Below are 16,989 nucleotides of genomic sequence, written 5' to 3'. Positions count from 1 at the left end.
CCATACATCTGCAACTAATTTCGGCACTCCAGATCCCCCGTTGCCTAGGTCGGGGGGATTGGAGAAATCCAACATATAGAAAGGCTAATTAGGCTGCACAATCTGCTAAGTACATGTATGGATAACTTATAAGACTAAAAAACTGATGTATTTGGTATATAAAAAACACAAACTTGTAATAACACATATTAATCAAATAAAGACTTTGTTAGTGGTAAGCAGAGACTGTCACAAATACATTAATTTAAGTTTCATCTGCATATCATCTCGTAGAATCATTGTATAAACATTGTAAAATTCTTGTTACTAATCAACACCCTAACATACAGCTGAAAACCTATGTGAGGTGGTTTTCACAAAAAACCAAAGGAAATAAATCCTGCTTTTAATAAAAGTCCCAAAATTTTGTATCTGGTTGGTAATAGAGGGAAGAAAAGGGCAACGAAAGCTCTGTAACCAGGTAAATATATATATATATAGCTATATGATGTTCTTGGAGCGGAAAAACTGCAGTGCAAATAGTTACTCCGTTGAGAGGTTACAGTATATATTTAGTTGTAACAGTACCTTTGGGAGTAAATTCCTCAATTAGTAGCTGATGTCTCCGGAATGTGTAAGGTATTGCTGCTGTCTCTTGTGTATGTATGAGAGTCGTTATTGCCTCTAGTGCTGTATGAATGGAGCTCACACACTGTGCACCGTGTGTTTGCTCAAAGCGCTAGCTGTCAGAACCGTCCTCCTGGGAGGAAGGAGGTAGCGGACGGGTGTAGCGATGGTAAGATCCCCACGTTACTGGCATGCCCTGATCGCATTGCAAAAGCGATCATTGACAAATGGGCCCCTAGTTAACAGAGCAAATGTTCATATAAAGGATCTGCAGACTCTCATTCACAGGTTGCAGTACTGCTCCTGATAATATGTCAACTTTAATCAGCAGACTCAGCCGGGGAAAGAAATATCCAAGCAGTCTGTTAGTCCTATAGCAGGTCTCCAGAGGTAAGGTGGAATATAGGTATGTCAGTCGTGGTGAGAGGGGAGCTCAGCTCAACATGTTGGATTTCCCTGACTTGTGGAGAGGGGCCCTAGACTATATATATACAATATGAAATACGTCAGAGTCCGGCACTCTCCGAAAGGTAAATATAATGCTCCGGTGCCACGACAAACCAGAGGGTAGAATATGCAGGAGAAAACACTGAAGGGCACTCAGCAGGACTTAAGCATCCTGAACAACTTCAATCAATAAACCAGGCAAAGCCAGGATATATGCCAACGTTTCAGCAGATGTCTTGATAAAAGCACTAATCTGCTGAAACGTTGGCATATATCCTGGCTTTGCCTGGTTTATTGATTGAAGTTGTTTAGGATGCTTAAGTCCTGCTGAGTGCCCTTCAGTGCAGCGCAGGACACCCAAAAATCAGCCCAACTGAGCCACCCCAGGGCATCACTCTGATGAGGAAAGGTGAAGTGTGAAAAAAGGTGTAGGATAGATAAGAGCAGCTGCTGCTGCATATAGCAAGGTGAAAAATAAAGATGTGAAAATAATACATATATATTAAAGAAATGCCTAACCCTAACCCCCACTAAATGCCTAAATCTAACCCCACTTTCCCCGCAGCCTAACCCTAAGTACCCCAGGGGGGCCTAACCCTAACCTCCCCCCGGGGATGCCTAACCCTAACCCCTCCTTCCTCTAGCCTAACCCTAATCTCCCGGGGGTCTGCCTAACCCTAAGTCCCCCCTGGGAGCCCCTAACCTACCCATCCCCCCCACGGCTGTCCGCGCAGGGGCCCGGCTTACCTTCGATCGATAAACCGGGTGTTGGGCTCCCGGGCGTCTACTGACAGGAATTTCGACGCCTGTCATTAGTGCCTTGCCGGGATTAGACAGTCGGGAAACTGGCAGACGTGATTACGTCCGTCGGCTTCCCGACTGCTTCCCTGTTAGGGACCTACCCTCAGAGGTTACTTGGGCGTGGTGGGTAGGCCCATAGCCATGGCCATGATTATGCCAAAACCTCTATTTTATTATTTGCAAACTTCTATTGCAATATGTTTTACTATATATAATGAGTAGTGTTGCAGTTGTGCATCTGTTATTCTTCTTTTTGTATTCTCCTGATTTGCCCTTCACATCCAAAACATTATCGGGATCGGCTAGTGGGGATTTTTAACATGTAAACTTTCCCTGATCATCGTTGTCAGCGGATCGGCAGTTTTGTCACTGATCTGCGGATTGGATCAGCATTGGGCGATTGGGGAATTGCGGCGCTGATGTATGGGCCACTTAAAATGCTCATTAGTGTTAGGTTCACTTTTTTTTCAAACATCATCCCAATTCTGACACTACTATTTGATAATAATGCGATTGACACAAACTTGTCTTCAACAAGCTAACCAGATGCAACAAATAAATTACACACAACAAACAAATAGCAGGTTTGGCATTTATTTTCCGCACTATATAGACAATGGGTCTTACTCAGAGTCAGACTTAAACACAATTTGATACATTATTCTGCCTGAAATTGCAATTCTTTTCACTAAACATGAAAAACTTTTCTGAATCTGCATGTATTTTTGTCTCAAGTCTTACTTGAATCTCTGTGTAAATAGGGGGCTGAGACCAGGGCTGGAATGGGCGCGGAACCGTCAGAAGTTGGCGTGAATGCAGGCAGACTCTGAATGAGGCCCAATATAAATAAAACCATATCAATGTTATCTCTCCAGTTAAAAAGCAGTGACTACTGTCTACTGTATATTGATAAGCATTTTTATACTACTTGGGGTTGAAACATAATGAGAGCATTATGGCCTATAATTTCCAGTGATGAGGTGACACAGTAAGGACATGATACACTTGATGTGGGCTTTCCTAGGAGGGATGTGCGAGAACATAGTTGGCGATATATTTTATGGCCAGTGCAGTTTCTCTGCAGGTTGGTTTGATCTGAGACTCAGGGAGAAGGAAACCATGTTTGCCTTTGTCCCGTAGCTCAAAGGTGAAGGCGTACTTTATACCCTGTGTGTAGGCCCAGTCATCAGAGGAACCAGCTGTGGGATCTGAAATGTATGGGGGTAATTAGTTATACTGTATGTTAAAATAAACATAATTTCATCATAACAATAAACACCATTGCCTTCCCTCAAACATTTCATGATAACTTAATAATTCTCTCTCACTAAAGAGGCCAGTGTTGAGGAAAGGTCCAGTCAGGGCCGCCGTGATGCGGTAAGCTGGCCCTGTGTAAGGGGCACTACCACTGTGGTATTATGTGTTAAATGGGCACCTACTTTGCCACTATGTGAATAAGGAGCTCTACTACTGTGCAGCGTAAGTTGAATAAGGGTTACTACTTTGAGACTTAGGGCTTTTATTTATTAACATTATTTTGACTAAAATAAAGTGAAAAAGGGTGTTTTCACACCCTTTTCACATTATTTTAGTATCACCTATAGTCATTACAGGGCAATTGGAGTAGAATTCGTAAAATTCTACTCCAACCCCTAAGTATCACTTACTTTTAGTAAGCAGATCGCATTTCACATAATTGTAATGGGAAATGTGATCCGACCAAAGTTACTAAATATAAATTGTAAAAAAATACCATGGAAAGCCCTGTGATAATAACGCCACCTGGAGGTGGTGTTATCCAGGGTCTCCCCTGGTTACCGGACCCCTACTCTGCTCTAATAGGCAGAGCAGATCTGGGAGCCGGCCCCAGTGATCAACCATGTGGTCTAAACAGAAAACAAGCTGATACACTGCAAAAAAAAAATTGTAAAAAAAAAATTCACTTACCAGACTCCAGGGACCGGTGGTCGGGGCTCCGGTGATGTCTCCCCTTCGGTCAGCTGGTCTCCCATGCTGCACTGTGCAGTATGGGATATCAGCTGAACGGAGGCATGGAAGACATCACCGGAGCACCGATGACTGCAGGTAAATGCTATTAAGGGAGGGGGGGCCGCGATCGTGGGGGGTGGGGCTTAGTGTCAGGGGCGGAGCTTAGCGACGGGGGGGGTAGCAGCGGTGGTCGGTTGGCGCATGCGCGGGGCACTAGTCACTGTATTTTTTTGAGAAAATATCGTGACTAGAGTGCGGAGGGGATTCGCAGGGACAGAGCTTTCTCGCAAGCTCTGTCCCTGCAAGGGATTTGCAGTAAATCCCTGTGATATTGCCTGAATTTGCAATGTGAATTCAGTCAATAAAATCACACTACAATCTGCATTACAAATGCGGATTGTAATAAATAGAGCCCTTAATGTGAATAAACAGTACTATATGGTGTAATATGAATCAGGCCCTATGTGCGGTGTAATGTGAAAAAGATTATGCTACTGTGTGGCGTAATTTGAATTGGGATTACTATTGTGAGACCACACCCCCTTTTACAGCACACGCTGTCCCTTTATAATAAATGGCAGAGAGGGCACAAGTTTATAGTTTGCAGAGGGGCGCCAAACTCCCTAGCACAGGCCCTGGGTCCAATAATCCTTTTCTCTACTATGACAGCCCCTTTTCTGCTCTACAGTGCATCTAGAAGAGTGGTGGCACATGGAGGGGATGTAGAAGCATTCCTGTGCCATCCAAATATCTTGTAATGAGTCGCGGCAATTGTGAGTTACACTCCATATAACTAGTCTTAATTCTGCTCTACATATGTCTTATAATAAAAATCTGTAATTTGCCCATATATCATTAGGTGATTGAATCCCATTCACAGTATGCACATGTATAAGCCATATATAAGTAATAATGTACTTACAAATTGTGGAGGCTGAGGGCCCATAAACGTATTTAGTTCCGTAAAGGCTGTGTAACTCAGATACTGCACCTTTGGAAATTTCATCCTGATTGAAAAAATATTATTTTTACAATTTGATGTACTTTGTATTCTAATAACAATGAAATCCCATAAGTAAATGCAGGATAGCAGCTAATGTCAGCATGGTTTAGATCTCTCTTTAAGCTTCAACCTACCAATAATGTGTCTACAATACACAATATGTAAATGATAATTTTATGTTTCATGATGTTGAATTAAAAGGAAATATTCAGTTATTAACATTATTGTATCAAGGAACCCTCCTATCAGAAAGTGACAGAACTGTGGGGTCCATGGACCTTGTTCAGAGTCAGTCTCGAGCGCCGATACGCTCGTAACCGACTCGATGGCTAGGGCTGCGCACGCAGAGAAACTCTGTCGCTTTGGAGCTCGCTACCAAAGGGGCGGCTGTCGATGTTGATTGACAGCTGCCCCCGTTTGGTAGGCGGGCCGGGGGGGTGGTTTCCAAAACGGAGGCGTTCCTTTACGAACGATTACCATTTTGTGGGCGGCCGCACTGACATCATCAGTGATGTCAGTGGGGAACTTCCTGCTCCATCAGAGCAGAAAGCTCCCTGGGGCTTACGAGTGCCCAGACCCAACCTTAGGGTCTGGTCGTAAGCCCCGATGGTCGCCATGGTGATCACCATCGCTACCATCAACCTGGTCGGTCGTTAAGCTGTGGGTGGTAACCCACAGCTTAATGATCGACAAGTAGGCGGCCGTTAAGGATGCAAGCGGCCGCCCTGATTCAGTGCGACCGCTTGCAACTAACGACCGCCTCTGAATGAGGTCCCATGTGTGTAACTACAATAAGTGCAAGAGGTGCATGTGCTATGGGGCCCAGAGCTGAGAGTCACCCATCTTCCTTGTCAAAGTTACATGTGTTATATACAGTTTTCATCATTGGGTGGTATAAGGGCTCTTACAAACTTTTGCTATGGGTTTTTCAAATATATAGTTATGCCTTTGGTGGGGTCCCATGTTATAAAGTAACTATTCCCTGCCGGCACTTGCAGAGGTTTTTGAAATTTAACAACAATGCTTAATATTAATGTTTTTTGGTAACCTAGGGGTAGATTTACTAAATCTTCTAAAAATGTGGTTGGTGGGGTCATTATAGCATTAACCGTTTTATTTGGAGTCCATATTTACAGTAACTCTTGTTCTTTCCTAAACTGCATTTTTTGCAAACAAAAATGGAGGATCACACAAGATTTCTCACGGAACATACATTCTGGATTCCTTAATATTTGTGGGTTTCCCAGAAAACGGGTGTTTTTGGGGAATATCCTGCAAATATTTTTTTATAAATATGTCCCTATAGGTCAGGGATGGGGAACCTCAGGCCTGGGGACCGTATAATGCCTGCAAAATAATTTGGTCTGGCCCTCAGAGTTTTTTTTCGGTTAGCCTCATCTGGCTAGCAGGGTGCCTGGAATGGCACCCTGCACTCAAAATCTATGCAGCAGTGCCGCCTGGAGCGTCCTTAGGATGCTTCAGACGGTCACATCGCTGCTCTTACAGCTCCCCAGAGCATCCTCAGGATGCTCCAGGCATTGCTGAAATCACTGGCAATTGTGGCCCCGTCCCTGTGTGACGGCACACAGAGGGGGCGTGGCCAGCACCAGCCGCGAATAATGTTATATATATCAAAATGGCCCTCGGAAGAAAAAAGGTTCCCGCCCCTGCTATAGATTGTAGCAGATGATCATACCAATACTAATACAATGTTACATACCAGCTCTTCTGAATTAGGTGCAGGGTCATATGTGTAGGAGTAAGGGTACAGTAACATCTGTGAGTAGGAATGAATACTGATGTAGGCTTTAATTGAATCTAAGTTACGCCGGATGAACGTGGCAACATTCTTGGTTTCCTTCTCGGATTCTGCTGAATGTCCACAGTAGATTTCTGTGCATGGATCATCCGATGATCCGATTTCTGCAAGAAACAATCAAACTTTTGGTTACATTATCAAATCTACACAACACAGACAAAGCACAACACAGGTAGTGTATTTTGAATAACCTGTCTTACTATCAAAGCCAAGGAAATCCTGTTATTTAAATAAAAGTAATCTTTTAATAAATTTTTTTTTATTGTAGAATCTAGTAGTATAGATTGTACAGTATATGTGTATTATTTGCAACCCTTGCCCAATGCCATTTCTAGGTTTCTGCAGTCCACATGCAGGTGACGACTCTGGCAGGGGTGGATTATTTATCACAGAGGTGGATTTAAGGATAAAGCTGCAACCTTTATGCAGTGAAACGCACTACTATTTTCTTTGTTATCTGTTTATGTTATAGGGACTGATTATCCCTTTTTATAGTAGCAGCTTGGTGAAACAATCCCTATAAACTCTTGTCTAATACATATAGGTATTTATCTGTGGCAAAGAGTAATCCAGGTCACACTGACACTCCAGCTCGGTGGCCTCCCCTGGTCATCCATCCTATGTAGTACAGATGTTTTTAATGTTAATTCTTGTGTGAATGCTTTTTTGCTATATCTTTGATATCTGATATATAGAGTGAAGTCATTATTAATAAACTTCTGAAACATTGTTTAGAGTGTGTTTATATTATTTATATACTCTTGAAATGTGTATTTAAGAGTGTTCATAATGAGATATATTCAGCATGAAGTGATTTTAGATTGCATTTTAGATTGGATGTATGCCTAATAAGGAGCTATATATATATATATATATATATATATATATATATATATATATATTGACATTTCTGAGTTTTTTTGTGATGTTGTTTGATTTATCATATGTCTAAAGCCATTATTGATGTACTATATGCAGTCACTTTGATGCTCAATGTTCTGTATAGCAGACACTGAGATGCTATATGTATTGTATGGCGGTCACTGGCATGCTCTTTGTATTGAATGGTGGTTAGTGGAATGCTCAATGTACTGTATGATGGTTAAAGGGAATTACAATGTATTGTAACATTGTTTGGGCTATGGTTTGCTAACCTCACCCACATATGTGTTGGCCCCCATCCCAGGCGCTCTTGTGTGAGGCATTTTTTTGGTCTCTAAACTGATAGGTTCTATCTTGCTGCAGTCTTTATGCAGTGCTGCTACTGGTGCTGTAAACTAAAGTGAAATCCTAGCAAAAATAATACAGAGACACTTTACAATTGCATTTGCTTTTAAACTAAGATGCATTTTCTTTGGCAGATAATTGTTATATGTTTGAAGGACGAAAATTAATGCAAAGATTGTTGTTAGTATTATTGAAAACAATGCATTGAGATTGCTTGAATGTACATGCAAGTCCTGCAGTAAAATCAGGACAGGGAGCCTCTTGCACATTATGAGTTGGCCGCAAGTCCAAATGCAGATGGATTGTGCGATATCTGCAAACTGCAAAATGGATACACACATGGACGGAGACTGAATGTGCAGAAGGATTGATCTGTCCATTGACAGAGCACTCTTTCTATGAAAAAGGCGTTTCTAGATGGCACTTAGGCGGCGACAAGGCGGATGCACGGAACTGATCCATCTTGTGGGAGTGTCGTATTTGGCACAGACGGGGGGGGGGGGATAATCATATTGGCATAAGGTAGCAAGTGGTTGCAGAATCAGACCCAATGGATGTAACTTCAATTCTATATGAATGTACCAAATATGAACATGGCAATACTTCTTATTCTAATTAATTAAATGGATAGTTCCAGAGAGATTCCATTGCATATTATGACACAGTCTAGAGATATCCAGATATTGTTTGTAGTAATAGGAATATCTTGACTCATTTACAGTTGTAGAATAAACATGTTGAGAATTTGTGGTTTGTTTTCCTTAACAGTGCCGATCCCCACCCAGCCACAATGTAAGGCTAGTAGTACACAGCACCTGTAGGAGAGGCCTCAACTGGTGACAGGGGTGTTAATAAATCTTCTAATATTAATTCCACACTATCAAAATCTCTAAAGCTCCTGGAGAACTAGACGGCCACCAAACACCCTGACCATTCACTTCAATCAGGAGTCAGGAAACATGACCTGATAATACATATGAGACTGGAAATCTTTGATACCTAACTAATGGTCATGAAACAGAAAGGCAAACTGTCAAGGTACTACTGTACAAGTTCTGGAGAAGGTTTGGAACTAGCAACACTCATTACCAAACTGTGGCAACCACACTAGGTGCTCCAGTCAAGCGCTCACTCAGAAGAGATTCCTGCTTTACAAGTCTGAGAACTGAGTCTGCAACCGCATCTGAGCCCACCCCCCAAATTCAGCCACGAGTTCCAGCGATAGTTTTCCACCCCTGCACTTTGATTCACATGACTTTATTTATATATATATATATATATATATGCAAATTAGCTGACAGTGTATAAATGTATTTTTATTGGATAACTTCACCTAGATTTAGCAAAAGTGTTATTAACTCTACTGTAGGTATGAAATGTTTTTTTCTCTGACTCAAAATATATTTATGGTCTCCCCAAAGCTCTGCTGTCAATCTTAGCTGAGTGTACTAATCCTCCGAAAATACACAATTGAGTGTGAGGTGGCAAATAGGCCAAAGATTTAACTTCACAACTTGACTTACAGCAGATAAGTTTATGTATAGTAGTAATTAAACTTTTATTTTTTCCTTCCTTGGTGATGTTGCTTCCTTGGTGATGTTGTGTAAGTAATAAAAACACTTTATTGCTGACTTGTCAATTCACGATACCTGACTTTGGGCCTGATTCAGAGCCGCTCGTAAGCGGGCCGCTCGTTTGCTCCGAGCGATGTTTGCCCAACTGCGCATGCGTACGGATCGTAATACACATGCGCGAACCAGTCAGTGCGGCCGAAAATCGTTTGTTCGCTAAATAGCGAATGCCTGCTATTTTGAGTGACAGGAGGAGGTGTATGTGGGTGGTAACAGGGGAAGGTGCTTGAAAACGGGGAGTGGAGATCCGAACGCAGGCGTGCTTAAAGGTCAAAACGGGCGTTTTAAGGGTGTGCATAATTAATACAGCAGCGTCATTGACCACGTCACTGGGTTATTTTATAGCCAGAACTGCTCGCAAGATTGTGGTAGCAAAAACCAACCACAAGAATAGCGAGCAGTTCATACGCTGGTCGATGTACTCGATTAATCTAATAAATAGCGCACATGACGTAGGATGCAGCGGCCAGGGGGTGTATTTTTTCAAAAAACGACCGCAAGTTTTGTTCGCTCGTTCAGACATAGAGGCGTGAACAGACCGCAAAGAGCGAACGGTTCATTTGAATAGCCACCCCTATTTTCTGGACGAACGACCGCAAATAGCATCCGGCTCTGAATCAGGCCCTTTATTCATACTGGCTGTTAGTGAATTGATAGTCTACATTCCCATGGTATTAGTTTAGCCAAAAAACAGATAAATGGTAAAATAGGGCCTGATTCAGAGATGGTTGGTAAAGCAGACGCTCTATCAACAGTGGTTGGAGGAATATGCAAATGTTACTCTCAGCCTTCCCCTGTGCTGGACAGTGCGATGGAGTGCACAAGCGGTGAGACGCACACTTTCAAGCTGTGCGGTCTGCACATAAATATTTAACACGAGCAACATTGATACTTATGGTAGCCTGGGGTCTACTCTCGCTACTCTTCTCAAAACCAACGAAACATGGCCTATGAAGCACTGTATTTGTGATTGGGAATGGGATTGGGAATGCAGCAGCGTTCCCAGACACGCACGTGACGCTCCCATGAAACAGCCCCTTTTTGCAATCACTTTAGGCCACATCCCAGTCTCCATCCTGATATGCCCAGGGATCGCAAAATGCTTCTCAAGTGTTAGCGATTCCATACGAAATTGCAAACAGTATAGGACACTTGGGTTACGCGTGTGCAGTAAGGGATTTCTGATTGTAAGGGATTTCTGGGCCTGATTCAGACCCACTCGCGAGCGGCTGTCCGCTCGCAAGTGGGTCGATGTTATGGACTGAGCATGCGCACGACGGAGGGAGCTCCGTTGTGCGCATGCGCCAGACGCGGCGAGCGAAGAAAAGTCCTTCGCTCGTTGTGTCCGATCAAAGGGGGCGTGCTGTCAATGTTGATTGACAGCACGCCCCCTTTGGTGGGCGTGCCGGGGGCGTGCCTCCCTGACGGGGGCGCTCCCAGGGGAACGCCTCCCGTCAGAAGCCGGCCCACTGACATCACTAGTGATGTCAGTGGGAGTGATTTTGGCTCTGATAGAGCCAAAATTACTCCGGAGCTTGCGGTTGAAAACCTCAACCGCAGGCTCCGGCTCGCAAATTCGATGGTCGCGATGGTCTCGACCATCGCGACCATCACAATGCACGCTCGTATAGCCTGTGGGCGGTAACCCACAGCTATACGAGCGTCCAGGAGGACGCTCCATGAAAATGGAGCCCGGCCCTCATTCAGAGCGTGCGCTCTGCTCAGAGTGTACGGCTCTGAATGAGGGCCATGGTTAGCAAATGGAACATTTTGTTATCTGTCTCATTGTAACCTATAACTCTTTGCCTGTCCATTACTGCCCATGTCATATCATTATCATCATCATCACATCTTGGTTATCCTGCCTGACTCCAACGCTCATATACATAACTAATATCTTCTTTTGCTATCTCACTATAAATTTCTAACAATAGCTTTAATATCTATAAGTTTACCAACATAACCAAATATGGGCCTAATTAAGAGGTGGACACTGCTGCGATAATATGCAAATGCTAGTATCAGCCCTCCAATGGTGTAGCAGCCTGCATCTGATTGATCAAGCACTGTAACGCCCACTGTCAGCATCTCTTCACGCTATAACACCGCAGGCTATTCTTGACATGCTGCCATCATCACACCATAGCGTGCACCATAGACTCTTGCACCATCCTTATGGCAGGTGTAATTTCTCCATCTGAACATGGCCTCTATGTCTATGGCTCTGTGTATGAGAATGCAGCCGCTTTCACTGACAAACTCACGACACTCCCATAACACGCCTATTGTCACGTTCCAGTCCTTCAAAACCACTTTCTTACCTATCCAGTGTCTGTCCAGACTAGCACAGAGATCCGCTCACACTGTGCATCGCTCCTGGCTGGTGCTGAGATCTGTCTGTGCTGCTCCTGCCCGGTCAGCTCAGTGTCCTGTTACTGAGCATGGAGATGGCTCTCCACAGCCCCTTGCTCACAGCGTGTCTTCCCAGCATGATGGCACACAAGCTGCATGCCAGAGTTCCCTCCTATACCACAGTACTGGAGCAGTCATGTTGGACGCTGTCACCTGATGCTCTTCCCACTCAGAGCGCTGCTCCCAGACCAGCTGATCGCAGCACGCCCACTTCCCCTTACACACATCCGTATACATGGGCAACATAGGTAAATAATCGGTAACATCGAGTAACATCGGACCCATATGCACAGTTAAGGCAGGTCAGACCTCACTCAGGAACTGCTAACTTCAGGTCACGCTATGAGGCCTCAGGCTGCGTATGGATTTGCAATGGATAATTTATGCATGCCCCCGCAACTCCATCCCAGCACTGGCATGTCTGTGTTTGCCCAACCACCCCCCCGTCACCACCCACAAACGGCACTTCCTGTCAATCACTGTGCTCGGGGTCTGCGAAGCCTCTGCAAACGCATCTCCCATCGCAATTGCTAGTTTGTAAACATTGGCTGAGTGCGTGCATTCTCTCCTTTGCGTTCCTTGCTGAATCAGGCCCCCAGTCCGTTATATTCCGGTTCCAAGTCTGGATATCCATCTCTTATTCCATATAGCATTCCAGTCTGGTTTTACCACAAATACTTATTTATTTATTAACAGTTTATAATATAGTGCAACATATTCCATTGTGCTTCACAATTGGAAATATTAATAGAACAAAATTGGGTAATAACAAACAGACATAGAGGTAGGAAGGCCCTGCTCACAAGCTTACAATCTACAGGGAAATAGTTCATTGATACACAAGGATAGGTGCTATATACTGCATTTTGGTCCAGCCAGATTGCAGAGTTTCTTGGTGGGCTGTATGATCCAGTCACACAGGAATGTTGGCCAAAGGTAAGGAGAATGTGAAAGAAAAACTATGTGTAAGGTTATGTATGGACTGTGAGAGGGGATGTAATTAGATATGGAAGCTATGAAGATTATGTGGACGGTTTTAGAATCTGTCTGAAAAGATGAGTTTTCAGGGAATGCTTGAAGGTTTGGAGACTAGAGGAAAGTCTTATTGTGCATGGAAGGGCATTCCGCAGAGTGGGTGCAGCCTAAAAAAGTCCTGTAACCGTGAATGGGAGCAAGTAATGCGTGGGGATGAGAGATGCATATCTTGTATTGAGCGGAGAGGTCAGGTTGTTAACATTAACCTCTATCGGTTCCAGCCGATAGCTCCAACCATCTGTCCCAAACCGATCCAGTACTGCAATTCATCATCATTGATCCCAAAGATCCAGTACTGCAATTTATCATCATCGGGTCCAAACCAACCCGGTACTGAAATTCATCATCATCGATCCCAAACTGATCCATTACTGCAATTCATCATCATCGGTTCCAAACCGATCAAGTAGTTCAATTCATCAACATTGGTCTCAAACCGATCAAGTTCTTCAATTCATCAACATCGGTCTCCAGCTGATCAAGTTCTTCAACTAATCAACATCGGTCTCAAACCAATGAAGTTCTTCAATTCATCAACATCGGTCTCAAACATATCAAGTTTTACTAATCATCAATATTGGTCTCAAACCGATCCAGCTCTCAGTATTATATATCCAGTTCCCTTTCCCACCTGCTGCTCAATAAAGACATTTACTTTACTGTCCTTGACTTCAGTCCCATCATCCTCTACAGTTCATATAACTCCTCACATCATACAGTACATGAGGAAGTTCTGGCTCAAGCCACCCAGTTTTATCCACATCTCCCAAGTCTCCTCTTAAGCCTCCCACGCCTGTTCCGACCAAATCCTAACCTTAGATGTGAGACCCATGAGACAGATTTGCAGCCCCATATATGATACAGTCTATCCCAATCATAACAGCATCTTTGAGCACCTGTGTAATGTGTCCGCCTTAGGGGTTTTCAGGACTTTTTGCAAATGCACAGTGGCAAATAATCGCTCAACCACTGGAACATCAGGATTCCATTCGAATTGCATGCACCTCTGAATCAGGCCCAATATGTTTTACTCTGGGAGAGAAAAATTATCTTTCAATTAGTACATTTCACTTAGAAGAGATTATGGTCCTGATTCAGAGGTGCTCGCTATTTGCGAGCGCTCGCACTGAATCAGGGCGGATTTTAAAAAAAAAAATCCGCCTCCAGACCGCTCGCACAGCTGTGGATGACCACCCACAGCTTGCGCAGGCGGCCTGGCGATGGTCACAATTATCGCTGCCATCGGGCTTGCAACGTGACCCTTGTGGTAGGGTCTCATCCACCGCAAGCCCCAGTGAACTTCCTGCTCTAATAGAGCAGGAAGTTCACTACTGACATAATGTGTGATGTCAGTAGGGCCGCCCACAAACGGCAGGTGTTCCTTCGGGAACGCCTCCATTTGTGCAGCCACCGACCCGCCTACAAAACGGGGTGAGCTGTCGATCAACATCAATGAAGTTCTCAATCGCTCCGGGGCTCGTGCACACGCAGTGCGACGCCGCACGTGTGCACTGCCCGACCATCGACCTGCTTGCAAGCGCTATGCACTCGCGAGCGGGTCTGAATCAGGTCCTATGTTCCTGGGGTTTGATGTGAGAGATACACAAATGGAGATCCTTTCCTTTCTGATAGTCAAAACGTGTTGTACTTGTACAGTGTCTCAGTTACTCAGTAGTAAGTAAATTCTTTTCTTACCACACCATGAAATGTTGAAGTTCCTGTTAAGGTCTGTGCCGCAACATTCGCCACCTGGTGCTGGTGAGCGATTCTTTCTCCACATACGATCCTGTTAAAATATTTGCTCAATGATTGGCTGTGTGTTTGCTATTGACTTTACCAATTATGTTACAGTAATATAGAATGTCACCTAATCTCATTTCTGTATTATCATATATAATGCTGTAGGTTGCACAAATTGCTGCAAGTTTACAAAAGACCAAATTCAACACAAATGCAATAAGAACATAATAATGGAATTAATTCAATATATTATACACAAGTGACATTAATGTAATGTATAATAATAATAATAATAATAATAATAATAATAATATACAATGTATAATAATAACATCTTAGAATATCTAATAAAATAATCAAGTATGTATAAACCCATATACAGATAGAGCAGCTTTTATTTAGACAAGAGGTGCAATTAGTGTAAGTCGATGTGAGTAGCAGAGCCGTAACTAGACTTTTCGGTGCCCTGTGCCAGAAAGAGCACTGGTCCCCCCTTTATTTTTAAAATAAGGATATAAGATGCCTGCTGAAAAAGGGGCATGGCCTCATGAGGAAGGGGCATAACAAATCTGAATTGTCCTGTACAATGATGAAGTGGTACCAATCCCTTGGTACCACTGTTATCCAGGTGTCACTGCCAAATACAGTGTGAACCCAATGGCTGCAATGATGATACACAATAATTTTGCAGTATAACACAACAGCTCTAGAGGTAGGAGAGCACTGGAGAAGCTGCACCTGCACATGATTTCTCCATAAGAACAGCTGTGCACAAGCCTAGAGCCGGCAGCATAGCTTACCGACTGAAGGTATAGAAAGAGTGTCGCTTATTGTGTATATGCAACAAATATTAGCAGCGGGGAGGTCTGTGTCTGTACTCAGGGCCTGATTCAGAGCCGGACGCTCTGACCAGAGCGCTCGCTCTGAATCAGGGCCGGGTTACCTAAAATTGGAGCGGCCTCTTGGACGCTCGCATAGCTGTGGGTTACCACCCACAGCTTATGCGAGCGTCCATGATGATGGTTGCGATGGTCAAGACCATCGCGACCATCGGGCTTGCGACGAGACCCTGCGGTAGGGTCTCGTTGCCGCAAGCCCTGGAGTGATTTTGGCTCTATCAGAGCCAAAATCAATCCCACTGACATCACTAGTGATGTCAGTGGGGCCGGACCCAGACGGTAGGCGTTCCCATGGGAACGCCTCTGTCTGGCAGCCACGCCCCCGGCACGCCCACCAAAGGGGGCGTACTGTCACTCACCATCGACAGCACACCCCCTTTGCTGCGAGACCCCTTTGCTGCCGGGTCTCGTGCATTCGCACGACGGAGCTCCCTCCGTCGTGCTCATGCGCACTTGGGCACCATCGACCCGCTTGCGAGCGTACAGCACTCGTGAGCGGGTCTGAATGAGACCTTCTGTTCCAGCAGCTGAACTCGCCAGCAAGGGTACTCGAAGTGTGCTGGTAACACCTCCGTCAGAAATCGGTGGCTGTGTTCAGGGCTGCCATCAGAAATTGTGGGGCAGATAGCTCCATGAGTAAAGTGTGTGACTGCCATGTATGACACTTATTTTGAAATGTGTGTGTTAAATAAAAGAGGATGTGACTGAAAGTGTATGGGGAAGTGGCCAGATGGGGTGGAGGAGTCGGTCAGGAGGAGATAGGGGCAGATTGGAGATGCCGGGGGATAATAGAAGAGGAAGCTACAAGTGAGAATGATTATAAAGAGAAAATTGACAGGCCCGAACAGCGCCCCCTGCCCTGCAGTGCCCTGTGCCATGGCACATGTCGCACCACCACCACCCTAGTTACAGCCCTGGTGAGTAGGTAGTTGTAATACCGACATCACTTGCATGTGAGGTTGTGGAACAGGTCCTTAATAAATGCAAGGTAATTTGGTAATTTACCATAGCACTTACTCATAATGGTTACACCCACATTCGTTACAAAAAACAGGAAAAACTGTATTACAGTGGATGGAATATTTATTCAAATTATATATGGATATATTTATTTTTATCAATTATTTATGTAAGTAAGTCACTGAAATTAAAAAAATATATAATTATTTGGTACTTGGACAGTGGGAACAAAAGGAGAAAGTGGGTTATATAATATAAAAAATAAATGGAAAAAAGCTAAATAAAATAATTCTATTTATTTAAATATTTTTTTCTCCATTTACTACAAAGAAAAAAGAACATTTTGTAATTATGATGGTTACACAAACTAATTCTGTAGTAATTCACACCTATTGTGTGATCTTTCTTAGTTATTAAAGA

The 16,989-nt window shown here is 43.9% G+C and overlaps 1 protein-coding gene across 1 annotated transcript in view; it reads right to left on the bottom strand.

Annotated features, from left to right (window-relative positions):
* Window positions 1–2,440: 2,440 nt before the first annotated feature.
* The window catches only part of LOC148524206 (carboxypeptidase B-like), a 28,459-nt gene continuing 13,910 nt past the window's right edge, over window positions 2,441–16,989 (bottom strand). The window contains exons 8-11 of the mRNA XM_088472091.1: window positions 14,666–14,756; window positions 6,567–6,769; window positions 4,766–4,850; window positions 2,441–3,062 (exon numbers count right to left, since the gene is read on the bottom strand). Coding sequence (XP_088328217.1) covers window positions 2,875–3,062; window positions 4,766–4,850; window positions 6,567–6,769; window positions 14,666–14,756 — 567 coding nt within the window. The 3' untranslated portion in view covers window positions 2,441–2,874. The remainder of the gene's footprint in view (window positions 3,063–4,765; window positions 4,851–6,566; window positions 6,770–14,665; window positions 14,757–16,989) is intronic.

The sequence above is a fragment of the Taudactylus pleione genome, unplaced genomic scaffold (genome assembly GCF_031769625.1).
Source record: "Taudactylus pleione unplaced genomic scaffold, aTauple2 ptg000120l, whole genome shotgun sequence".
Classification (NCBI taxonomy): domain Eukaryota; kingdom Metazoa; phylum Chordata; class Amphibia; order Anura; family Myobatrachidae; genus Taudactylus; species Taudactylus pleione.
Note: the sequence above shows the minus strand (reverse complement) of the source record. Positions and strands in the feature narration are given on the sequence as shown.